Source organism: Cherax quadricarinatus, chromosome 1 (genome assembly GCF_038502225.1).
Source record: "Cherax quadricarinatus isolate ZL_2023a chromosome 1, ASM3850222v1, whole genome shotgun sequence".
Classification (NCBI taxonomy): domain Eukaryota; kingdom Metazoa; phylum Arthropoda; class Malacostraca; order Decapoda; family Parastacidae; genus Cherax; species Cherax quadricarinatus.
Genome location: NC_091292.1, coordinates 17,339,997 through 17,365,684, shown reverse-complemented (window position 1 = coordinate 17,365,684; position 25,688 = coordinate 17,339,997). Strand labels below are relative to the sequence as shown.

At 39.6% G+C, this 25,688-nt stretch overlaps 2 protein-coding genes across 5 annotated transcripts in view; one reads left to right on the top strand and one right to left on the bottom strand.

Moving 5' to 3' along the window:
- The window catches only part of Cep97 (centrosomal protein 97kDa), a 255,616-nt gene extending 249,023 nt beyond the window's left edge, over positions 1-6,593 (bottom strand). For 2 of the 4 annotated variants that reach the window (XM_070100200.1, XM_070100248.1), the window contains exons 1-2: positions 6,322-6,521; positions 4,974-5,006 (exon numbers count right to left, since the gene is read on the bottom strand). In XM_070100200.1, coding sequence (XP_069956301.1) covers positions 4,974-5,006; positions 6,322-6,340 — 52 coding nt within the window. In that variant the 5' untranslated portion in view covers positions 6,341-6,521. Of the gene's footprint in view, positions 1-4,973; positions 5,007-6,321; positions 6,524-6,561 lie in introns of those variants that run through there. The other 2 variants (XM_053774178.2, XM_070100344.1) reach the window with 2 other exon arrangements.
- Positions 6,594-6,757: 164 nt separating this feature from the next.
- On the top strand, positions 6,758-25,618 carry RpL24 (ribosomal protein L24). Its single transcript, XM_053774164.1, has 7 exons — positions 6,758-6,836; positions 6,970-7,045; positions 13,128-13,213; positions 22,667-22,780; positions 22,931-22,978; positions 23,083-23,149; positions 25,522-25,618. The coding sequence occupies exons 1-7, from the start codon at positions 6,832-6,834 to the stop codon at positions 25,600-25,602; spliced, it is 477 nt and encodes a 158-aa protein (XP_053630139.1). The 5' UTR covers positions 6,758-6,831; the 3' UTR covers positions 25,603-25,618.
- Positions 25,619-25,688: the final 70 nt, after the last annotated feature.

The following is a 25,688-nucleotide window of genomic DNA, read 5'->3' as shown; positions in this document are numbered from 1 at the left end:
CCTAACTCATAGCTATTTTGCTAGTATTCCTTCTATTCTGTCCACTGAGTACAAGAAACAAGAAACCGCCCATTCCCCTATTTCAACTACCCAATAAAGTGGTAAGAAATTGGTAATTTGGCCAATTTCACACAAATTTCAAGAGATGCCAATTTCAAAATAGAGTCCAGAATAAACAATGCAGACATTTCTATCACTAAAATAACATTTTCTCTGTTCATTAGTCACATCTCCAGGCCCCTCATATATTACACTTGTTTTCCATTTGGAATTTTTATTCACACAAAAAAAATTAGATTTACTGTTATTCAGACTACTGCATTAGTGTAATAATTGTATAAATAATGTCAACCCATTCATGACCCCATATTAGATCTGCCAGTTGGAGACGTATTGGACGATGACATCATTTGTTTACTCTTTAACATCAGCAAAAATCAAACAATTCCACTACTTTGAGCTCAATTTCAAGGTACTCTCCATCATGAAACCAATCAAAATCATATCTATTTCTGTAATAAATCTTCCATTCTATCAAATGAGACCAAAAAAACAAGAATACAACTGTAAAGTCGCCGTTTTACACTAAAACCACGATCAGTTTTTTTTTCTCATTATGCACTGCGTGCTGCAGGATTTTTTTTTTTGATATAGTGCACACTTACCGCACAGACCTATTCTTTCATATGTAAGCACAAATTTACTGATCACAGCTTATCTGAGTGAGCTGAGCTCATGATGACCGACAGTGGTTTTAAAGCCACCTTATCTTTTATGCGCTTTACACAACGTAAAGCATTTCTTTTATTTGTTGGAACCATGGCTAGGGCTAAAAGTGAGCAGGTTATAACAATAAATGGAGAAAAGGAAATTGGAATGACTTATGCAGCAAGTAGCACCACCAAACAGAAGTGGCAGGTTGGTGTGGCAACCCTGGAAATGCGAAATTATGCTAGCCGAAATTTGTGCTAGATTACTGATGGAACTGGATTACAGACTGCCGTATTAGTGATGGCTGACCTGTATACAGCATTAAACTAGGACTAAATAACTTATGAAGGAACTAGAGGACTATATTCTTAATATTGGGTAATAAAATAATAATACGTACGTACAGTGGTCCCTCGCTTTTCATAGTTCTCGGCAATCGTAAATTTCGCCAATCATAGGGGTATTTTCGTATAAACATGACTCGCTTTTCATAGGTTGACTCGCGAATAGTAGTTCGTCCGGGACGCGTACGCACGGTGTGAGCCGGGGCAGCCTCCCTACCCAGCCAGTCTGGCATTGTTTACCAGTGAGTGAAGGTCCCCTCAAGTGCTCCTACGAAATATTTCATAATATTCCACTCATTTTGGTGCTTGCAAGTACTAAATAAGCTACCATGGCTCCAAAGAAAGCTCCTAGTGCCAAGCCTGTGGTAAAGAAGGTGAGAAATATGTACAGTGACAAAGTCTTGGGCCATTTTAGGGAAGTGTTAAAGAGATGCCAGAAACAGAGTTCTCTCCACAGTTACTTTGTGAGACAGGGCTAGAGTGACTCTCAAGGTGGTCCTAGTGGCATTAAGAAACAGAGAAGAGAAGCAACCCCAGAGAAGCAATTGGTACCTGAGGTGTTGCTGGAAGGGGATTCCCCTTCCAAACTGTGAACAATCCAATCTCTCTCCTCCTCCAGTCTCCCATACACTAAGAAGAATCTCCAATAAAGGTAAGTGTTATGCTGTTAATGTTTCATTCATCATTTCCCATTGTATTGTTTATGTACTACATGTATATTTCATGTAAAAAAAATTTTTGTTTTAATACTTCTGGGTGTCAGGAACGGATTACCTAATTGTATTTACATTATTTCTTATGGGGAAAATTGATTCGCAAATCGTAAATTTCGTTTATAGTAGCTCCTCCAGGAACGGATTAATTACGAAAAACGAGGGACCACTGTACTATGATCATAATTTAAATAAAGAACTAATTTAATTAACAATAACACTGCATAAGTAAAAAGCTTAAAATGACAGTCTTTAGCTTATAGGACGAGAACTGAATTACGATTTACTTGAGAATGAGACATGATGTGTGACATGACTTTATAATAGGAAAGGGGGGTTTACAAATGATGACTTGTAGGAGACAACATTGTGTAACATTATTCAGGACAAGAGCAATAATATAATTGATTCAGATGTAAAATACAGTGGTCCCTTGAGTTACAATGGTCTTTGAGTTATAATTTTGAGTTGCGATGTACCCTCTTAAAGGAGTTTAGTTACGAATTGCAATGAAAAATTTGAGATAAGGCATGTGCATGCGGGTGAGCCTCAGCCAACTAGTGATATAATAGCTTGCCTCTTGGGTCAATAGGAGCATCAGTAGGGGTATATGGAGGTGGCTTAGCAGCCAATCAGCAACGGGAATGAATGTCTTAGGGGTATCATATCAGCCAACAGCAGAGTTTGTACTAGTTTACTGTTTCCTCTTCAGGTTGAAGCTACCATGTGTGTTGCCTGCACCAACACTGGATTACTTACTCTTCATAACTTCATTTGTGATTTAATTATGCCATCATTTGTGTTACTGCACAGGAAACTATGAAAAAACATGATGGAGTTAGAATTAGTGCATTCGTGAATGAGCATGTCTCCTTCCAGCCAGTAACCTCCTCTCCACCCTCTTCCCCATCACCACACTGCCAAGACACAGTAAAAGTTGTATTGCTGTGGTCTTCGAACTAATTGGAGTTTGAGTTATGATACATATTCTGGAATGGATTAATATCGTAACTCAAGGGACTGCTGTATATATAATGGTTAAGTTGCATTATCTATAATCCCCAGAATCATTAACAGATATAACTTGTGTCGACCAAGAAACAAAAAACAAAAAACAAAAAAAACAAAAAAAAAATACCACACCTAAAATAAACAAGTTATCTGCTGTACATAAGGAACGGTACAAATTAGAATATATATGTAACCCTTTGACTGTCGCAACCCCCAATCCTGAGATGTCTCCTGGTGTCGCAAAATTTAAAAAAAAAAAAAATAATTTTTTCTTATGAAATGATAGAGAATCTTTTCCCGATTGTAAAGACACCAAAAAAACGAAATTTGATGGAAAACTGACGGAATTATGCTCTCGCGAAGTTAGTGACCTCGGCGCTGTTTACAAATCGGCGATTTCGCCCACTTTGAGCCCTATTTTCAGCTAATTCCTTTGTTCCAGTCACACAAACTCATAGCTATTTCTTTAGAACTCCATTTTTTCTATCGATTGAGTACAAGAAACTGCCCATTTACCGATTTCAACTTCCTAATAATGTGGTCAGAAATTTGCAATTTGGCCAATCTCACGAAAACTAAAAAATATGACAATTTCAAAATAAGGTCCAGAATGAATAATGCAGATATTCCTGGCTCTAAAATAACATTTTCTTTGCTCATCAGTCATGTCTCCAGGCCCCTCTGATATTACTCTTGCTTTCTATTTTGAATTTTTATTCAAACAAAAAATAGAAGACTTACTATTATGCAGACTACTGCAATACTGTAATAATTGTATAAATAACATCAACCCATTCATGACTGCATATTAGAATGGCTAGTTGGACATTTATTGGACAATGGTATCATTTGTTTACTTTTGAACATTGGCAAAAATCAAACATTTCCCCTACTTTGAGCTCCATTTCTAGGTTCTTTTTATAGTAAAATCAATCAAAATCACCTCTATTTCTATAATATGTTTTCCATTCTATCAAATGAGACCACGAAAACGAGAATACAACCATAAATACTATACGAAAATAGACCACAAAGTCGGCATTTTAATTAAAAAAAACGGTTGGAGTTTTTTTTTCTCATTATACACTGCGTGCTCCAGGATTTTTTTTTATATGGTGCACACTGACCACACAGACCCATTCTCTCACATGTGGGCCTACCAGCTTTCTTCTGCTTGATTTGAAGCCGCTAGAATTTATGAGTATATATACGTCAAACACGGTACCTCGTAAGACGTATATATACGGCCGCGACAGTCAAAGGGTTAAACTACTAAAAATATATTCAAATCTACATGGGGGCCCTCATCCTCAGAGAAAAGAATAAACTTGCTTCAGGGAAAACTCAAGGTTCTCCCTGAAGCTATTTGAGAATTTTATCCTACCACCCCCTATAATGATATATACATATTTTATTTAAAGACAAAATACATTGATAAAACATTCACAAAATTACAATAGAAAGTAAAACAACATATATAACAACTCAGAGCTACATCTCGAATACTTCGTCCAGCTCCCCAGTGGTGGGCCACGTGCCCAGAATGCTGCAGGCATTTCCTATCTGGACTGCAACACTGAGTCTCTGAAAGAGAAAGCTGGTCGCCCTGTGGTCCTTGGTTTCTATGACGAGCTTTTCACCCAGCTCTTTGAGCAACTTTAGAGCACACTTGCCCCATGCTCCAAGGGTCTCTGACCCTATTGGGATGAAGTTATAGCAAGGGGGAAGGTCTTCATATCTGCGGATCTTCTGGGTCTCCCTGTGGCTGGTAGCTCCACCCCCTTCAGCTTCGGAGTATGGCAAGTAGGTGTCTGCCAATGTAGTGGCACAGGTGTAGTCCCAGGCAATCTGCTTCCCGTCCTTTCAGGGTAGCATAGTGGCTCCATCAGGATGCTTTTGACTTCCATCAAACCTCTGCACTTGGAGTTCCCGTTGAGCTGGGCAATGGGCTGTGGCGAGGCTTCTCTTTATGATGTCACTGACCTCCTCATGTCTAGCATACTTCCCTTCTGCTGTGTGACACACGAGACCATGAAGTCCAAATTGATCAGCCATCGCCCTGCTGCAAATACACCTACGTTCGGTGAGGATGGGGGCGGCTAGGCGAAGAGCAACACAAATCCGAATGGCCTGTGGGTCGAGTCAAATCTACTGTACAGTATTTTCATAGTTTATTTAATGTGTCAGACCTTACCTGTGTCATCTTGTCCATCATCCTTTTCCTCTCCTGAAAAACAGAAATGCAAATCATTTACTGCAATACTGCACAAAATATTAGAAATGTAATATTATACGATTCTTACTCTCAATTTCACATTACATATTTTGATTATAATGTCAACTACTGTTGTCATTGATACTAGGTTGGAGGAGTACAATGGCACAAATAGCTATGGATATGAAGGCACAATTTACAGAACAAGCCCTTACTGGGACAACATAATGTTCAGGGTAGAGGTTTATCAAGTCATGACTTGGTAGATAAGACACATAGGCAACATTTAGGCAACTTTATTCCAAAACGTTTCGCCTACACAGTAGGCTTCTTCAGTCAAGTAGGCGAAATGTTTTGGAATAAAGTTGCCTAAATGTTGCCTATGTGTCTTATCTACCAACCTGTCGGTATTGTATACCATTTGATATTCAAGTCATGACTTGATAAAGCTGTACTCCGAACAAAATGTTGTCCCAGTGAAAGTTTGTTCCAGCCTCACGTAAGCTTATTACAGTACATACAATTAACATACCAGATATTTTATAAACTTGACACTATGGATATGCACAAGTAACATGTGAAGATGATTTAACATAGAGTATAAGTTTCCAAGAGAATTTATTTTTACATGCCACTTTCTAGTAAATTTTAGACATTATCTACATAATTTCCAACATCCACAGGGAATTAAGCATCTTGTAGAAACAGTATGTAACAAGTGATAAAATATGATTTTGTTCAGATTTTTAACCCAGAGGGTTAGCCACTTAGGATAACTCAATAAAGCCCCAGTATCATCAGGGGTTGTCAGTCTTATTTCCACTGTGGTCCTTTAATACTGTCCTCCAGGATGCAACCCACAACAGTCGACTAACACCCAGGTACCTACCTACTGCTAAGTGAACAGGGACACCAGGTATAAGGAAACATGTCCAACATTTAACCTGTACCAAGGAACGATCTCCAGTACCTCAGTGTGAGAGCCAAAGACGCTACCAACTGAGCCATGATCATTCAAAATTTAGTAAATTGTGCCTAAATACTTTACTTACTTAATCTACCAGTGTTCAGTAAAACTGGCCTAAACACTTATTCAAAGACAGTGTGTAGCACATTCTCTCTTAAAATATAACAAACAAGTCAGCAAAATGAGGTAGTAAGTCACAGTAATAGACACCCTAAGCAGAATATTTTAAAAAAAATCAGAAGTAATAAATGTCATGCTTGTGCCACTGACACTCCCTATTTTTCATCTCCTGATATATATTTCCAATTTACTCTTCGTTAGCATCACTGTATATACGCCATGAAGCTTCTATATCCAAACCTTTGCCATAGTCATCCATTTCTGTCTTAAATTTATAATGACTTCGATGGAGGAGATGACAGGAGCGTTTATATACTCTTCACCACCAAAATTCTTTCTCAGCATGTCCTTCCTCCTCCTTCACGGCAAAATAATAAATATTCTTTCTTGTTCAAAGATATTGGTGAACAGATAGAGTAAATGGGTCAAGGGATTGATAATTGGCCAATATTTCGGCATATTAGTTAAAATATCACATACCTGAGGAGGCCATATTTGAGCGCCAATGTTTTGATCAACTTTCGTAAGAAATCGATGATATATTTGGAAATTAATAAATTCCGAATACATCAAAGAATTCAAAGTTTTTTAAACAGTTTAGTAATAAAATATTTTAGATTCATTTCAAAACTTCAAACCTTGTAATAAATTAATGTTCAAGATTAAATAATTATTACGAAAATGAGATGAGTTTCCCTCTGGTGGCGGTTCACAGAAGCTTAGCAGACCTTCATGTTATTGTAGCGCACCATGAAGTGAGTGATAACATTGTTACTACAATTCATCGTGTAACATCATCGCCATCTGTGTATATTGAAGCGTATACATACGGTATTTATATGCAGTGTTACTTCCCCATTTTCACGATGGTTTATCTTTTTCTTTCAGACTTCAGCTTTGCAGTTTCAGCGGATATAAAATCCAGCCCGGCCATGGCAAAACCATGGTCCGGACGGATGGCAAGGTAAGAAATCTTCAATCTTCAAGACACTTGCTCAGTTTTTTGCTGATTAATTTGCAGCTTAAAGAACTTTAAGGCCCAATAAGACTATCTGACCATTTATTTGAGACATTTTTTTCGTTAAATGCGTGTTTAGTTCAACATCTTGTCGGTAGTGCATACACTATGCAATAGTAAGGCCTACTACTGAACGTTATGGTGGGCCTACTGAGTATTATGTAAGGCCTAATTAGGAGCATCGACTGGTAATTATAGACATATGACTTTTGTGAAAGGTTGTAATAACCTATTCCTACCATTCTCCCATGGGAGTTTTTTTTTTTTCTTTGGGGTGGGGATGGGAGCTGGAGAAGGGCGCTACACAGGCGGGTAACCGTTATGGTGTGAGCATTGTTTTGGAATCCATCATGTTCCGATTGTACATAACACACAAGCACTGCAACAGGCCCAATGGCCAATGGTAGGAAGGTCCAAAGTATGTCTAATCTATTTTTGAAGTTGCACAAGGTTTTCGCTTTCGTGACGCTACTCGTAAGTGTTCCACTCGTGCACAACTCTTATTACCAAACCAGTGCTTCCTATCTTCCTATCTTTTTTCTTCTAGATTTTCCCAACTCTTGGAGAAAATTCTCCACAAGATAGAACACTGCAGCAGGCCTACTGGGCCATACGAAACAGGTCCAAGTACCCCACCAGCCCAAGCCAGTGCCCCAACCTAGTAGGTTGGGTCACATTCACTTTAGGAAGGAGCACAGCATCTGACCTAGTAGCACAAGCTAGTCAGGTCCAACTCACACCCACTCATGTAGTATTTAACTTTTAAAACTACACAGTGTTTTAGCTTCTGTGATGGTAGGTAGGTAAGACACATGGGCAACAGTTAGGCAACTGTATTTCGAAACGTTTCGCCTACACAGTAGGCTTCTAAAGTTGAGTACAAAAATAGGCAGCAGTAGAGATGTGAAGATGGTGTAATCAGTCCATCACCCTTGTAGTTGGAGATTTGAGGTTGTCAGTCCCTCAGCCTGGATTAGAGTTATGTTCCATAGTCTCTCTCACTCAAATATTTTGCGACACCAGGAGACACCTCGTGATTTGGGGTTACAACAGTCAGAAGGTTAAATGTACATGCCAAAAGCCTCTGTACAAATGTGCAGAGCATTTTGGGCAAACTTAAGACAAACTTACAATTAGTATATTTTCCATTCTATCAAATGGTACTAAAACGTCCAATAAAAATACCATCCTAGAAAACACCTCAGTTGCTATTTTAAACCATACACAATTCCTTTATCTTTAGAGTTCTGGGAGGTTTTCCTACTCCCAGAGCCTTGCCTTGGACCAGGCACTGACTCATTCTCTCACTTGAGCCAAAATTTACCCCTTGGCTATTCATAGCGAGCTGAGCTAATAACTGATTTATGCAAGAGACCCCTCGTTCTTCGTCTTACGAAGAATAAGGGGAGACATGATGGAGGTGTACAAGTGGAAGATGGGTATTAATAAAGGGGATATAAATAAGATCTTGAGGATCTCTCTCCAAGAGAGAAAACCCGCAATAATGGATTCAAATTAGACAAGTTTAAATTTAGAAAGGATATAGGAAAGTATTGGTTTGGAAATAGGGTAGTTGACGAGTGGAGCAGTCTGCCCAGTAGGGTTATTGAGGCTAAAACCTTGGGTAGTTTCAAACTTAGGTTGGACAAATACATGAGTAAGAGTGGTTGGATTTGAGTGGGAGTTGCATGTGAGTTAATATAATTATCAAAGCTTATTGCTTGGGTAGAATTCAAAATTGAGTTGGGCAAATATTCTGTTAGTGGGATGGATTGTGAAGGACCTGCCTAGTATGGGCCAACAGGCCTACTGCAGTGTTCCTACTTTGTTCTTATCACTTAACGACTGAGTTCCATTCTTAGTACCACATCAGTAAACGAATTGGTCGTGAAGCAAGAAGCATTCTGTAATGGTAGTGTCAGCCATCTTTATTATTCTAATGTCATCTTTGCACCATTTATATAATTGTTAGTATTTTAAATGTTTATACAGTAGTTTAATGTTTATTGTAATAAACAGAATATTGGAAATCAGCTCTGATATACATAATTTAGGCATGCATACTGGTCAGAGAGCCCATTGTATGTCAGTCGCTGGTAAATGAGTACATCGCTAAGATGGGCCACTACCCTTTTATAAACCCCACCTACCCCTCCTCCCTCCCCAACCTTTCCCAACTTCCATCCTTACCCATCCTTCTCCCCCCCCCCCTCCCCTCTTACCAAAGCTCTGGTCAGAACCTCGAAGCGAGGAGAGGCTATAGATCTGTACGACATAGTGAAAGGGGGTTAATACTTGAAAGAAAAGGCCCACAGTACGAAGGATGCGGTAGGCCTAGTGGCCAATTTTGAAGTGGGTTGTATTTGCAGCTTTCTACTCGTGCATTTGCCTAACTTTAAGCTATTCATTGTTCACTTGTACCTTTTAATATACCTTTTGATTAGTTCCAAGACTTTTTCTACTGTCTGGTTCTTGCCTAGTCATTGAGGCCGTTGCATATTTTTAAAGGGTCAATGTACCATAAAACGGTCATCCCTTGATGTACTTGATGCTCCCTCTGTGGTTGAGCTGATGGTTGTCCAGAGTGACTGTTTCATGAAGTAACCTAACTTGAATAATTTTTTTCAGTAACATAGGTTTGCATTGACCCTTCCACTGACCATAACCCATACTTTTCACTCAGTTGATGGTGCATCTGTACTCTGGTATGGTTGCTTCTCTTGTCAGTGAGTTGTGTCGGAGAATTGGTCGGCAGGTTCATTTAATATGCTAGAACAAAATGTCGCAGACCTTATTTGACTTCTAAAGCACAATGTTTTAGAAGGGTTGTCTCGACAAACAAAAAAGCCTTGACATGACAAACCCTTTTGCATTATGTATGGCAATTGATTGCCAGAAGTTTCACTGTTGGTTGTACTTTACTGTCTGTTTACAGTGCACTTGTTCATAGTTGCACGGTGTTAAATATGACTCCTTAAATTTAAAAAAATTTTGATGTATGGCTGTTTGGATCATGTAGTTTTGTTGTGTGTATGTGTACTCACCTAGTTGTGGATGCAGGGGTCATATCATACCTCCTGGCCCTGCCTCTTCACTAGCTACTACTGGGTGTCGCTCCCCGCACCATAAGCTTTATCATGCCTCTGCTTAAAGCTATGAATGGATCCTGCCTCCACTACATTGCTTCCCAAGCTATTCCACTTCCTGACTACTCTGTGACTGAAGAAATACAGTACTTCCTAACATCCTTGTGATTCATCTGTGTCTTCAATTTTCAGCTGTGTCCTTTTGTTGCTGTGTCTCATCTCTGGAACATTCTGTCTCTGTCCACCTTGTCAATTCCTCTCAGTATTTTGTCGTTATCATGCCGTCCCTATCTTTCCTGTCCTCCAGTGTTGTCAAGTCAATTTCCCTTAACCTCTCCTCGTAGGACATGCCCCTTAGCTCTGGGACTAGTCTTGTTGCAAACCTTTGTACTCTCTAGTTTCTTAACATGTTTGGCTAGATGTGGGTTCCAAACTGGTGCCGCATACTCCAATATGTGCCTAACGTACACAGTATACAGGGTCCTGAACAATTCCTTAAGATGGCGGAATGCTGTTCTTAGGTTTGCTAGGCGCCCATGTGCTGCAGCAGTTATTTGGTTGATGTGCGCCTCAGGAGATGTGCCTGGTGTTATACTCGCCCAAAGATCTTTTTCCTTGAGTGAGGTTTGTAGTCTCAGGTCCCCTAGATTGTACTGTCTGCGGTCTTCTTTGCCCTTCCCCAATCTTCATGACTTGCATTTGATGGGGTTGAACTCCAGGAGCCAATTGCTGGACCAGGCCTGCAGCCTGCCCAGATCCCTTTGTAGTTCTTCCTACTCCTCATCCAATTGAATTCTTCTCATCAACTTCACATCTGCAAAGAGGGACACTATGGAGTCCATTCCTTCCGTCATGTCATTCACAAATAACAAACGGCACCGGTCCTAGGACTGACCCCTGTGGAAACCCACTCGTCACAGGTGCCCACTCTGACACCTCACCGCGTACCTTGACTCGTTGCTGTCTTCCTGACAGGTATTCCCTGATCCATTGTAGTGCCCTTTTTTTTTTTTTTTTTTGCAGTACACTACTTTATAAACATTTAAAAATATACTAAAAATTTATAAATGGCGCATAGTTGACATTGAAACAATATCAAAGATGGTTGACATAAACCCCCTACCATTATAGTATGCTCCTTGTTTATGGACGAATTAGTTTATCGACATGGTCTTAGGTACGGAACTCCATCATTAACCCTTTCAGGGTCCGTCCCGTAGATCTACGGCTGTACGTTCAGGGTCCAAACCGTAGATCTACGCCATGAGCTCAGCTCACTCTGATAAACTGTGAGTGGTACATTTGGGCCTAGATATGAGAGAATACATCTATGTGGTTTGTGTGCACCACATAAAACAGATCCTGCAGCACACTGTGTATAATGAGAGAAAAAAAATGAAATCATGATTTTTCGATTAAAACGGCAACTTTGCAGTGTTTTTTTGTATGTTTTTTATAGTTGTATTTGCGATTTCTTGGTCTCATTTGATAGAATGGAAGACATATTACAGAAATAGAGATGATTTTGATTGGTTTTAGCACTGGAAATGGCTTGAAACTGAGCTCAAAGTAGCGGAAATGTTAAATTTTTGCCGATATTCAAGAGTAAACAAACAACCTCACACGTCTAATACACGTCAGCTGGTGGGTCTAATATACATTCACAAATATGGTGATGATATTTATATAATTATTACAGTATTGCATAACAGTAAATCTTCTATTTTTTGGTGTGAATAAAAATTCATTATGTGAATAAAAAATCAAAATGGAATTTATTTGTAAAGCCTCAAAACATAACTAATGAACAGAGGAAATGTTAGTTTAGTGCCAGGAATGCCTACATTGTTCATTCTGGACCCTATTTTGAAATTGGAATATTTTGAACTTCGTGTTAAATTGGCCAAATTAACAATTTCCGATCACTTTATTTTGTAGTTGAAACAGTTGACTTGGCGATTTCTTGTGCTCAATCGATAGAATAGAAGTAATACTAGTGAAATAGCTAAGAATTTGGTTGATTGGAATAATGTAATTGGCCTAAAATGGGAGTCAAAGTCGGCAAAATCGCCAATTCGTAAATATCGCTGACACATCAAAATTCGCGAGAGCATAATTTCGTCAATTTTCCACCAAATTTCGTACTTTTTGTTTTATTACCTTCACAAAAAGATTCTCTACGATTTCATAAGAAAAAATAACAATTTTTTTTTTGAAAATTCTTGGACACTGGTGCGTGACTCCAGATTTGGGCCTTGGACCCTGAAAGGGTTAAGTGAGGAGAGGCTGTGGTATATTATTGTTTGGAGTCTGGAATTGATTAATTTTATTTACATTGCTCTTTATGGGAAAAATTGCTTTGTCGAGTTCATATCTGGAACCAATTAAATTTGAAAACATAAGTTCCACTTGGCCATTGTTTTAATTATCAAAGAAAGAATAAACTGTAACAATAATAAATACTGAGTTGCAATTCCATAGCACAAGCTTTCATAAATTTCTATGGTGATTGTGTATAATGAATATGGATATTATCAAAACATCAAACTGAAGCAAAATATTGTATCAGGTGAAAAGCAGTTTGATGCACCAGTGACACTACTAGTAAGATCAGTCCACCAGATATTGCTCTGATAAGTGCAAGAATACCTTAATCTAATCACCTTCTTGCTTGTCTAAGTGAATAAAATTAGTCTAATAGTTTTCAGTGCTTTCAGGACTACCATGATCCTAAATGGTTGTTTTATAATTGTTCAATGGTTCATAGAACATTCAGTGTGTTTTATATTTTGGGAATGTTCATAAAAGTGCAATGAGCAGTGGTGACTTGTCGGGTACAGTCATACATCTTTTATAGTAATGTCTTGGTTAATAAGGCACTGATGAATTTGCATTTTAATAATCTGATAAATTTTATTTAACATTAATGATTTCCTCTTCAGGTGTATGTGTTCCTAAGTGCTAAGTGTGAACGTGCGCATATGCTAAGGCGAAACCCCCGTGAGGTTCGATGGACTATTTTATACAGGTCAGTGGTAGTGTGCCATAATTATTTGGGTCTAATATTTTTTGTATTAAGATAGTCTCAATTATATTTTGTGATGTTTTTCTCATAAAATGCAGGAAGAGTTATAAAATAAAGTAAAAAAAAAAAAGAATAAATCTCTGATGCAGTTTTTTCTAAGACTTGATTCCTAGAAAGAGCATAACTGGGAGTTAAAAGAAAAATAATGTATGTCTTAATGTGAAAAAAAAAAAATAAGAATTCTTGTTGACAGAAATTTAAAGCAAAGATAGTAGTGCATTAGTGTTTACAATGAAGCTAATGGAATTCTTGGCTTTTTTATACATATAAAAACATAAATAATGGAAGTTTTAAGGTTATACTTCAACTTTCTTTAACCCTTTGAGGGTTGTAGCCCCCAACTCACAAACTTACTCTCAGGGTTAAAGAATTAAAAAAAAAAAAATTCTGAAATGATAGATAATTTTTTTCAGAAGTTAATGAAACCAAAAGTGTGAAATTTGATGGAAAACTTAGTTACACTATTGCAAAAGTTAGTGATCTAGGCGATATTCATGCATCGGCAATTTTGCCCACTGAGCCCTGTATTCAGCCAATTCCATTGTTCCAGTTGACCAAAGTCATAGCTATTTCACCAGAACTCCTTTTGTTCTATCAGTTGAGCACGTACAAGAAACTGCCCATTTACCTATTTCCACAGCACAATAGTGATCACAGATTAATTTGGCCAATTTCACACAGAATTCAAGGCAGGCCAATTTCAAAGTAGGGTTCAGAATAAATAATGCAGACATTCTTGGCACTAAATAGTGAAGGCATACAAAAGGAATAAATTTCTTAAGTTACTGGTGTTTAACTAGAGGAAGCATAATTCTTCAACTCTCCTACCAAATGCTTGGTAAACAAATCTCATATATTTCAGTTTTTATAATGTAGGCGAATGTATTGTGTTTGTTACGTAGCGTGTTTATTATACAAAAAAATATCGTAGATGGATTAATAGAAATGTCCATACTATTAACGTAATACAGTGGACCCTCACCTAACACTATTAATCTGTTCCTGAGAGCTCAATGTTAGGCAAAATTATCGTTTGGCGAATTAATTTTACCCATAAGAAATAATAGAAATCAAATTAATCTGTTCCTGACACCCCAAAGTATGAACAAAAAAAAAAATTTACATGAAATATTAATTTCAATACACACAAACTGAAGAAGACAAGCACAGTTACATGACACCTTTATTGAAGATCTGATGATGATTGATGGGATGGGAGGAGGGGGAGAGTGTTGATGGTGTTAGTGTTTAGAAGGGGAATCCCCTTCCATTAGGCCTTGAGGTGGCAAGTCCTTCTCCGGGGTTACTTCCCTTCTTTTAATGCCACTAGGACCAACTTGAGTCACTGGACGTCTGTCGCACAACATATCTGTCCATAGAGGCCTGTACCTCCCGTTCCTTTATGACATTCCTAAAGTGTTTCACAACATTGTCAGTGTACAGGTTGCCAACACGGCTTGCAATAGCTGTGTGAGGGTGATTTTCATCAAAAAAGGTTTGCACTTTAAGCCACATTGCACACATTTCCTTAATCTTTGAAGTAGGCAACTTCCTCAATTTCTCTATCCCCCCCTCTGAAGCAGTTAACTTGGGTGTGGCCTCTTGCTGTTGAAGATGATCTAGTAGCTCATCAGTGGTTAGTTCTTCATTGTCCTCCTCCACCAACTCTTCCACATCCTCCCCACTAACCTTCAACCCCAAGGACTTCCCCAATGCCACAATGGATTCCTCAACTGGCATAGGATTCCCAGGGTTAGCCTCAAACCCTTCAAAATCCCCTGTCTAAACATTCTGGCCACAGTTTCTTCCAAGCAGAGTTCAAGGTCCTCTTAGTCACTTCCTCCCAAGCCTTACCTATAATGTTTACACAATTGAGGATGCTAAAGTGATCTCTCCAAAACTCTCTTAGTCAATTGAGTTTCTGAGGTCACTACAAAGCACCTTTCAAACATAGCTTTTTGTGTACAGTTTCTTGAAGTTGGAAATGACCTGCTGGTCCATTGGCTGCAGGAGAGGAGTGGTATTAGGAGACAAAAACTTGACCTTAATGAAGCTCGTTTCCACAGAAAGTCGCTCTGCCACGTCTGAAGGATGACCAGGAGCATTGTCTAATACCAGGAGGCACTTAAGGTCTAATTTCTTTTCAGTTAGGTAATTTTCACAGTGGGAGCAAATGCATGGTGTAACCAGTCATAGAAAGACCCTAGTGACCCATGCCTTACTGTTTGCCCTCCACAGCACACACAAATTAGCCTTGAGGACTTTGTTTTTCCTGAACACACTGGGAGTTTGTGTGATACACCAATAAAGGCTTCACTTTGCAATCACCACTAGCATTGGCACACATCAACAGAGTAAGCCTGTCTTTTATAGGCTTATGTCCTGGGAGTGCCTTTTCTTCCTGAGTAATGTACGTCCTGTTTGGCATTTTCTTCCAAAACAGGCCTGTTTCGTCACAATTAAACACTTGTTCAGGTTTCTGTCCTTCACTGTCTATGTACTCCTTGAATTCCTGCACATATTTTTCAGCCGCTTTGTGGTCCGAACTGGCAGCCTCACTATGCCTTATCACACTATGTATGCCACTACGATTCTTAAATCTCTCAAACCAACCTTCGCTGGCCTAAAAATTCACTCGCATCACTAGTTGCAGGCATTTTTCTAATTGAAACGTCATGCAACTTCCTAGCCTTTTCACATATGATCGCTTGAGAGATGCTATCTGCTTTTCGTTTATCCACACCAATAACAGTCTCTCAACATCTTCTATCACTTGTGATCTCTGTTTCGAAAACAAAGTTGCACCTTTGGCAAGAACAGCTTCCTTGATTGCCATTTTCTTGGCCACAATAGTAGCGATGGTTGATTGGGGTTTTGTGTACAACCTGGCCAGCTCGGAGACACGCACTCCACTTTCATACATAGCAATGATCTCTTTCTTCATATCCATAGTAATTCTCACTCTTTTTGCTGTAGGGTTGGCACTAGAAGCTTTCTTGGGGTCCATGTTGAGTTATTTTGAAGGTGTAATCACTAAAAAGGCTGAGATAATGAAATGTTCCGATTGTATGCTTGGAAGCGACCGCTGTGGCTGGCTTGTAAACACTGGCACCCAAGGAACAAGTGAGGCGGGCTCAGGCCGCACGTGGACGTGTCTCGAACGAACCACGTTGAGTGAGTTTTTTAGCGCTAGCCGAGGCAAAATTTTTGCGTTAAAATGTATCGCTAGGCGGATTTAACGTTACGCGATGCGTTCGTTAGGCGAGGTTCCACTGTATGACATTTAACACCTTGAGGGTCCAAACCGTAGATCTACGCCAGAGTTCTAACCGCTTCAAATTTAGCGCAAGAAGGATGGTAGGCCTACATGCGAGAGAATGGGTCTGCGTGGTGGGTGTGCGCCGTGAAGAGAGATTCTAGGCGCCCTCGTAGCATTGTGGGAACGCCGGCTTGGTTACCTTTGTTCACCATGCCTCGTTGCAAGGAAGCTCTCACTCCAAGGAAAAGTGGGACTCTCCTTTTCCTGTCCGATAGTTCTGACTGATGGAAGTGGAAATGAAGACGAAATCTATGGCTTTGATCAGTTAGTGACCGAAAGGAATGACCAGGATTTCGATAATAGTGCAGAAAATCCTGACGATCCTCAACCTTCTACCTCTGGTGTGGGCACGTCCCAGTCACATTCAGTTGTACCTCATCGCAAGTTGTACCTCATCGTGTTGCCAGGCCTCTGACTTCAGTAATGATGATAGTGGCGTGGATTGTGACTTTATTGCTCTTGACGATCATTCGAGTAGTGATAGAGGAAACATGCTCGCCAGTGAAGCGTCAGTATATACGCTGCCGCTTCGCGCAGGTAGTGTACCCTATGCAGTGCCCAGGGGATGGAGTACATCCTGTGGCCCTACACCAGGAATAGACAGTGACAGTGAGGATGATGTGGCTACACTTGGCATGGATAGACCACAGGCATCAGTAGGTGGTGGTAGTGGTGATAGTAGTGCCACAGCTATGCATGACTCGCCAGCCCAGGCTGAGACCCACGCCACTGACTCCTCAGCTCAAGGACAAAGCCGAGTGTCAGCCACCAGCCCACCACAACCACAACTACCAGCATAACCAGCTTATGATGTCCAGTATCCACCAGCAAACCGTATCTGGGATTGGCAGCAAAATCCCAATTTTGTTCCCAAGCCCCACCAGTTTGACAACTCTCAAAGTGGAATTCTACCTACTTGTCCCCTTGGAAACACTGCAAATGAAGTTCAATTTTTTGAACTATTCTTTGACCAGCCCTTGATGGAAACTGTCAGGGAAAGGAAAAAGTATTTTGAGTACACCATGGCAAATACGATATCACCATAGTCAAGACTACACCGGTTGAAAGAGATGACTGTTGCAGAAATGTATTTGCTCTTTTGCAACAATAATGCTTATGCCTCATGTCTGTAAGCATAATATAAAATCATACTGGTCAACAGATCGGCTAATTTGTACCTCAGCCTTCAGTGAAATCATCCCAGTGAGCAGGTTTGTCTTACTGTTTCGTATGTTGCACTTCTCTGACAAAACCAGGCCTGACAGATTATACAAGATTAGAAATGTTTTTATGTATCTGAGAGAAAAGTTCAACATGTACTTTTATCCATTCAAGAGTCTTGTAATTGACGAGTTTTTGATTTTGTTCAAAGGTAGACTGTCATTCAAACAGTATACTGAGCAAGAGGAAATGCTTTGGTATAAAACTGGACTCTGTGACTGTGACAGTGGCCTGGTATTGGATATTGTTGTATACACGGAAAGTAAAACATTTAAAGATACCAGGATGTTATCGGGTATCTCAGGTGACGTAGTAAGAAGCACGATGGCACCTTATCTTGGTAAGAGGCATACATTATATACTGATAACTGGTACACAAGCCCTTTACTCAGTGATTTCTTGTGAGTGAACATGACAGATGTGTGTGGCACAGTGCATTCTAATCGTATGCCCAGGTTCAATGCAGGCACTCATGGTGATGAGGTGCAGGTGTTTACTGCCAATGACATCATGGCAGTATGGTGGCATGACAAACGAGATGTCGCACTGTTGACAACCATTCACCGTAACGAAATGCAATACAGTGCCAGAATTGATAGTGACTAATGAACGCATTCGAAAACCAGTCAGTGATTGATTATACACAAAACATGCTCTTGGTTGACATATGTGACATGCAGATTGGCTTTGTTGATTGTGTTCGTAAGAGTTACAAGTGGTACGTGAAACTTTTCTTCCATCTCGTGGACATTTCAATACTCGATGCATATAATATGTACCAAATGAAGACTGGCAACAGACCACCGTATGGTGAGTTTTGTTTGTTAGACAACTCATAATGAAGTACCAAGTAACAATACCTGCTGTACAAAACTGTCCTCGAACTCCTTACGAAATACCCAAGCATTTTGAGGAGGGAAGGTGATCACTTCATAATACAGCTTCCTGCAACTAAGAAGAAATTTGCTCAGAAGAGATGTGTTGTCTGTGCACAAACAAAACGACAGCAACAAAGATACTCGGTTTGTGTGTGGAATGTAAGGTACCTCTGTGCATGGTGCCTTGTTTCAAGGAGTTCCACAAGCGGCAGCAGTTCTAAAAACATGTCAAGTGATTGTACATATGTAAATATATAATAGGACATTAGTATTACACAAGATTTGTGCATGTTTATTGTAATAAGAGTGGTAAACAATATAACAATAACTTTAGTACAGTTATTGTGTTCAATACAGCGAGTGTATATACATTATATACAGTATTGGTCTCGCAGGCCACATATGTTACTAGAAAAGGAAAAAAATAGAGAAAAAAGAAAAAAGTATAAAAAGACGTAAAATAAAGAAATGCGAGTTTGTGGAAATCGCTGATGTTGTCGCCACCCGGTCATTTTGGGTCAACCTCTCGCCTCTGTATCTTGGTAAGTATTGATCAGATTTTTTTTATTATTACCTTCACGAAAATATACTCTAATTCTGTAATTTTTTTTTTTTTTTTTTTTTTTTTTTTTCCCCCAAAAAAATTTCTTGGACACTGGGGCACCCCTTCCCCTTTAGCCCTGAAAGGGCTAAAGCACCCATGAGATTATATGGTGTCAAGTAGAGAGACTTGGTGATTTTAGTGTGTACCTTCATGCCAGTACAGTGTGTAAGTATATTTAGGTACAGGTACACATAAGTACAGTGGACCCCCGCATACCGATTTTAATCCGTGCAAGAGGGGTCATTGTTGTGCGAAATAATCGGTATGCGAATGAATTTTCCCCATAAGAAATAATGGAAATCAAATTAATCCGTGCAAGACACCCAAAAGTATGAAAAAAAAAATTTTACCACATGAAATATACATTTTCCTACACACAAAGAGAAGGATACATGCACAATAGTAGAGTAGTACATGCACAGTATATATTGTGCATGTACTAGTCTACTAAATGAAGAATAAATGACACTTACCTTTATTGAAGATGCAGCAATGACTGATGAGACACTGTGTCCTGGGAGTGCCTTTTCCTCCTGAGTACTGTAGGTCCTGTTTGGCATTTTCTTCCAGAACAGGCCTTATCACACTGTGTATGCCACTACGATTCTTAAATCTCTCAAACCAACCTTTGCTGGCTTTAAATTCACCAATATGAGCACTAGTTCCAGGCATTTTTCCCTGTTCACCTGGGTGTTAGTCGACTTGTGTGGGTTGCATCCTGGGAGACAAGATTAAGGACCCCAATGGAAATAAGTTAGACAGTCTTCGATGGCACTGACTTTTTTGGGTTATCCTGGGTGGCAAATCCTCTGGGGTTAATTGTTTCTTGGTATTCTCAATAAGCCACACCAACAACGGTGCTACAACAGCAGCAGCAGCTGACGGTGCTACAGCAGCAGCAGACGATGCTACAGCAGCAGCAGACGATGCTACAGCAGCAGCAGCAGCTGACGGTGGTACAGCAGCAGCAGACGATGCTACAGCAGCAGCTGACGATGCTACAGCAGCAGCAGACGATGCTACAGCAGCAGCAGACGATGCTACAGCAGCAGCAGACGATGCTACAGCAGCAGCAGCAGCAGCAGACGATGCTACAGCAGCAGCAGCAGCAGCTAACGGTGGTACAGCAGCAGCAGACGATGCTACAGCAGCAGCAGACGATGCTACAGCAGCAGCAGACGATGCTACAGCAGCAGCAGACGATGCTACAGCAGCAGCAGACGATGCTACAGCAGCAGCAGACGATGCTACAGCAGCAGCAGACGATGCTACAGCAGCAGCAGACGATGCTACAGCAGCAGCAGACGATGCTACAGCAGCAGCAGACGATGCTACAGCAGCAGCAGACGATGCTACAGCAGCAGCAGACGATGCTACAGCAGCAGCAGACGATGCTACAGCAGCAGCAGACGATGCTACAGCAGCAGCAGACGATGCTACAGCAGCAGCAGACGATGCTACAGCAGCAGCAGACGATGCTACAGCAGCAGCAGACGATGCTACAGCAGCAGCAGACGATGCTACAGCAGCAGCAGACGATGTTACAGCAGCAGCAGCAGCAGCTGACAGTGCAGCAGCAGCTGTACCACCAATAGTAGCGATGGTTGATTGGGGTTTACTATACAACCTGGCCAGCTCGGAGACACGCACTCCACTTTCATACTTATCAATGATCTTTTTCTTCATCTTTATTGTAATTCTCACCCTTATTGCTGTAGGGTTGGCACTAGAAGCTTTCTTGGGGCCCATGGTAACTTATTTTCTAGAAAAAGCACCGAAAACACTGTAATAATACGAAATATTCAGATTGTATGCTTGGATGTTACCGCGGAGGCTGGCTGGTAAACAATGCCACCGGCGGCACATGTGAGGCTGGCTGAGGGCGCACATTGGACGCGTCTCGGACGAAAATCGGTGAGCGGGTTTTTAAGCGGTATGCGAGGCAAAATTTTTGCGATTAAAGCAAGCGGTATGCAGATTAATCGTTATGTGATGCCATCGGTATGCGGGGGTCCACTGTATAATTATCAGAGTACATATAAAATACACAATAACTAACGATTTCAGGGTCCAAAGGCCAAATTTCATTGTGCTCCAGTGTCCAAGAATTTTCAAAAAAGTTATTTTTTCTTATGAAATGGTAGAGAATCTTTTTCTGAAGGTAATAAAACAAAAAGTACGAAATTTGATGGAAAATTGACTAAATTATGGTCTCGCGAATTTTATGTCGGTGATATTTACGCATTAGCGATTTTGCCGACTATCACTCCCATTTTAGGCCAATTACATTATTCCAGTTGATCAAATTCTTAGCTATTTCACTATTATTCCTTCTATTCTATCGAGTGAGCACAAGAAATCGCCAAGTCAACTGTTTCAACTACAAAATAAAGTGATCGGAATTTGGTAATTTGGCCAATTTAATGCAAAGTTCAAAATATTCTAATTTCAAAATAGGGTCCAGAATAAACACTGCAGGCATTCCTGGCACTAAACTAACATTTCTTCTGTTCGTTAGTTATGTTTTCAGGCTTTACAAATAAATTCCAATTTGATGTTTTATTCACACAATGAATTTTTATTCAAACCAAAAAATAGAAGATTTACTGTTATGCAATATTGTAATAATTGTATAAATAATATCACCACATTTGTGAACGTATATTAGACCCACCAGCAGGCGTGTATTAGACGTGTGAGGTCATTTGTTTACTCTTGAACATCGGCAAAAATTTAACATTTCCACTGCTTTGAGCTCAGTTTCAAACCATTTCCATTACTAAAACCAATCAAAATCATATCTATTTCTGTAATATATCTTCCATTCTATCAAATGAGACCAAGAAATCGCAAATACAACTATAAAAAACAAACGAAAAAATGCTGCAAAATCACTGTCTTAATCGAAAATTACGGTCTTTTTTTTCCTCTCGTGCAGTGTGTGCTGCAGGATTTGTTTTGTGGTGCACACACAGCACATAGATGCATTCTCTCATATTTAGGCCAAAATTTACTGCTCAGTTTATTAGAGCTGAGCTCGTGGCGTAGATATATGGTTTGGACCCTAAACGTAAAGCTGTAGATCTACAGCACAGACCCTGAAAGGGTTAACACCTGAAATTTTGGAAAATATCCAGAAATAATATTGTGCTCACAGAGAATGTATACAAACCGGGTGGGAGGTGCCATACTTGAAAGACTGCTCGCCGTATAGCAAATTTTGGTCATAGTTTGAAATTGCTGTATTAGCGGAATGCCGTAAGGCGAAACTCCATAAAGCAGGGCCCTACTGTAATTGGCTTGCTCGAATCTTCATAAAAATTTAACCTTTCCACACTGCACTACATATAAGGGAGTACAAATTTATTTTCTAGGCGAAAGCACAAGAAAGGAATGGAGGAAGAGACAACAAAGAAACGTACACGTCGTACCCAGAAGTACCATCGTGCTATTGTAGGAGCTTCCCTTACAGATATCATGGCTAAAAGGTTTGTTCATTCTTTGTTGCTTCCCATCATAATAGTTTTCATTATTTTGAAGTTACATTAAAATGTATACAAATAACTTTTTTGTATTTTTATAGTTTAGTATCCTTAATGTATGGTTATTAAATTTTTTTAAGCTAATGTTTTTTTCAGGAACATGAAACCTGAGGTTCGCAAGGCCCAACGAGAACAAGCTATTAGGTTAGTTTAATTAGTGTTCTGTATTGTTGTCCAAGTTGTTTAGTGATCATGTAAATATTTGATTTTCATTTAAGTAATTTAATTAAGGACATTGTCTATTTTAGGGCAGCAAAAGAAAAGACCAAAGCAGCAAAAGCCAACAAGAAAGCTAATGCCCCTGCTCCAGGAAAGGTAAATCATTCGTGTGTGTGTGTGTGTGTGTGTGTGTGTGTGTGTGTGTGTGTGTGTAATTTTTAACATGCTGGCTGTCTCCTGAGGCAGGGTGACCTTAAAAAAAAAAAAACTTTTGCCATCATTCACACACAATCGGTTTTTGCAGAGGCACATAGATAAGACAATTCAGATGTCGCTCCAAACTGCAAATATCCTAGACCACTTTTATAGTCCATTCTTTGTTCTGACACTAATGTTAGTAATGAAATAGTAATCAAATATTCAGAGGGGTGAACATGTTCACCTTCTTTGGTCATATACACCTACCATCCGACTTACGACCTGCTCGACTTGCGACCACTCAACTTAGACCTTTTTTTTTTTTTTTTTTTTTCAAATTTCTGGGAAATAAACAACTATTTGTGTTGTACACAGTGTTTATCCTAAACCTTACAGTATAAAAAACAGTACTAACAGCATAAAAAATAAAGTAAAACATGAAATACCTAAATAAAACTAAAATAAAGTTATTACAAAAAATGTGATGTTGATATTCAGTAGTAAAGTTCGAGTTGCGTCCATTTCGACTTACGACCGGTTTCTCGGAACCGAACTCGGTCGTAAGTCGGATGGTAGGTGTATTTTCTAGAAATACATCTACCATCTGACTTAGGACCTGCTCGACATACGTCCACTCGACTTGTGACCGTACATTTGGCAGCTGGGCTTGGCCGGCTGATACATGCCACTGTACAATATTTGATGATATTTGCGGCGACAATACGCCATGCAGGCAGTATCAGTTTGAGTTACCCTGCCCTATCAGCAGCATCATATGTACTGTATTAACTGTACTAACTGGACAGTAAATTTCACCATGGCCCCTAAGAGGAAGTCTGAATTTGTCACTGGAGATTGTGACAAGAAGGCTCTTACTCTTGAACTCTTTCTATTTGTTTTCACTCTTGCACATATATCTATCTGTATCTGTCTATATCTATTGTCTTCCTGTCTGTGTCTTTCTGCTTGTCTCTGAGCCGCTCATGAACCAATAGGTATTACACATGAAGCAGAGTTGTCACATCTTCATTGTGATGCTAATATCACTGGACAGCTTATCTATCACAATTCATCTAAAATGACGTAATAAATAATATAAATAACATAAAAGCCTGATACTCTCAATAATGAATAAAATGTGAACTTAACTACTTTAAACTCTACATCTTGCACCTGTGCTGGTGTGCAGGTACACATTAAAATCAATAAGTGTGGTAATGGTCTTGAAGATGCCATATTAACCCTTTGAGGGTCGACAGGCCCTCTCCGAGACTCATTCTCAGGGTCGGCCAATTTAAAAAAAAAAAAAATTCTTGTGAAAAAGATAGAGAATTTTTTCCCAATCATAATGACACCAAAAGTTGTCAAATGCTGCTATCATTGGTACATTTATGCTGCTGTTACTGACGAGTGATCATTTTTCTCCACACCATTAGTGTTTTCATCAGATTTTTTTTTTTTTTGTTGACCGTCGGTTAACCTGGAAACCTCACATTACCTCTCTGAAGGCAACTTGTCACAGCCGGCTAAACCTTCTTAAAACCCTTGCTCATCTTTCCTGGGGAGCTGATCGTCGAACTCTGCTTCGCCTACATTCAGCCCTCGTTTTATCGAAACTCGATTATGGTGACCAGATTTATTCCGCGGCCTCTCCTGCTACTCTCTCTAGCCTTAACTCTATCCATCACCAAGGCTTACGTTTGTGCATTGGTGCTTTTCGCTCTTCCCCTGTTGAGAGCCTTTTGTTCCCAATTGCCTTCGTTACTATGTACGCTCTCACGATCTACATCCTTCCAATGTAGACATTCTTTATTCGTTCGCCGCCCCTGTTTGCTCCGTCCCTTTTCTCTTCGCCTACACTCTAAGTCAGACGGCGTCGGATTCGCAAAGTTGGGCATTTACTATCTTCAGCTCAATTCTTGCAGCACTTATTCGTATGCTGCTATATATGACATTGGTATTCTATTAAACCGAGCATAGGTTACTGGCCGTCTTCTTGTCATCAGTGCCGAGGTTGGGAGACATTTATGCTGCTGTTACTGACGAGTGATCATTTTTCTCCACACCATTAGTGTTTTCATCAGATTTTGTTCCTTTGTTTTATTTGAATTTTTTTTTTTTTTTAAACAGGAAATTTGAGTATGCTACAGTTAAAAGGTTACAGGAGCTTGCATGGATGTCAGTGTATAGATTGATTTGATTACTGTAGGTTTATAAATTACAATTTATACTAGTATGTAATAAAATTTCCTGTTTCATTTTAATTTTTTATTTCATAATTTGTTAATTTAACTGAAAGCATCTGAATTCTGTACTGTTTCTCCCAACAGACAAAGAAAGCAACCCAAAAGGCCCCAAAGATGCCCAGGGCAGGTCGACCAGGTCACGGAGGACATGGTGGTCGTCGTTAATAAACAGAACTGCTTGTATTGATTTTTCATATTCCTAAATGTGAATGTTTTCTGGGTAAAGCTTTTTGTATCTAATTCCAGAATTC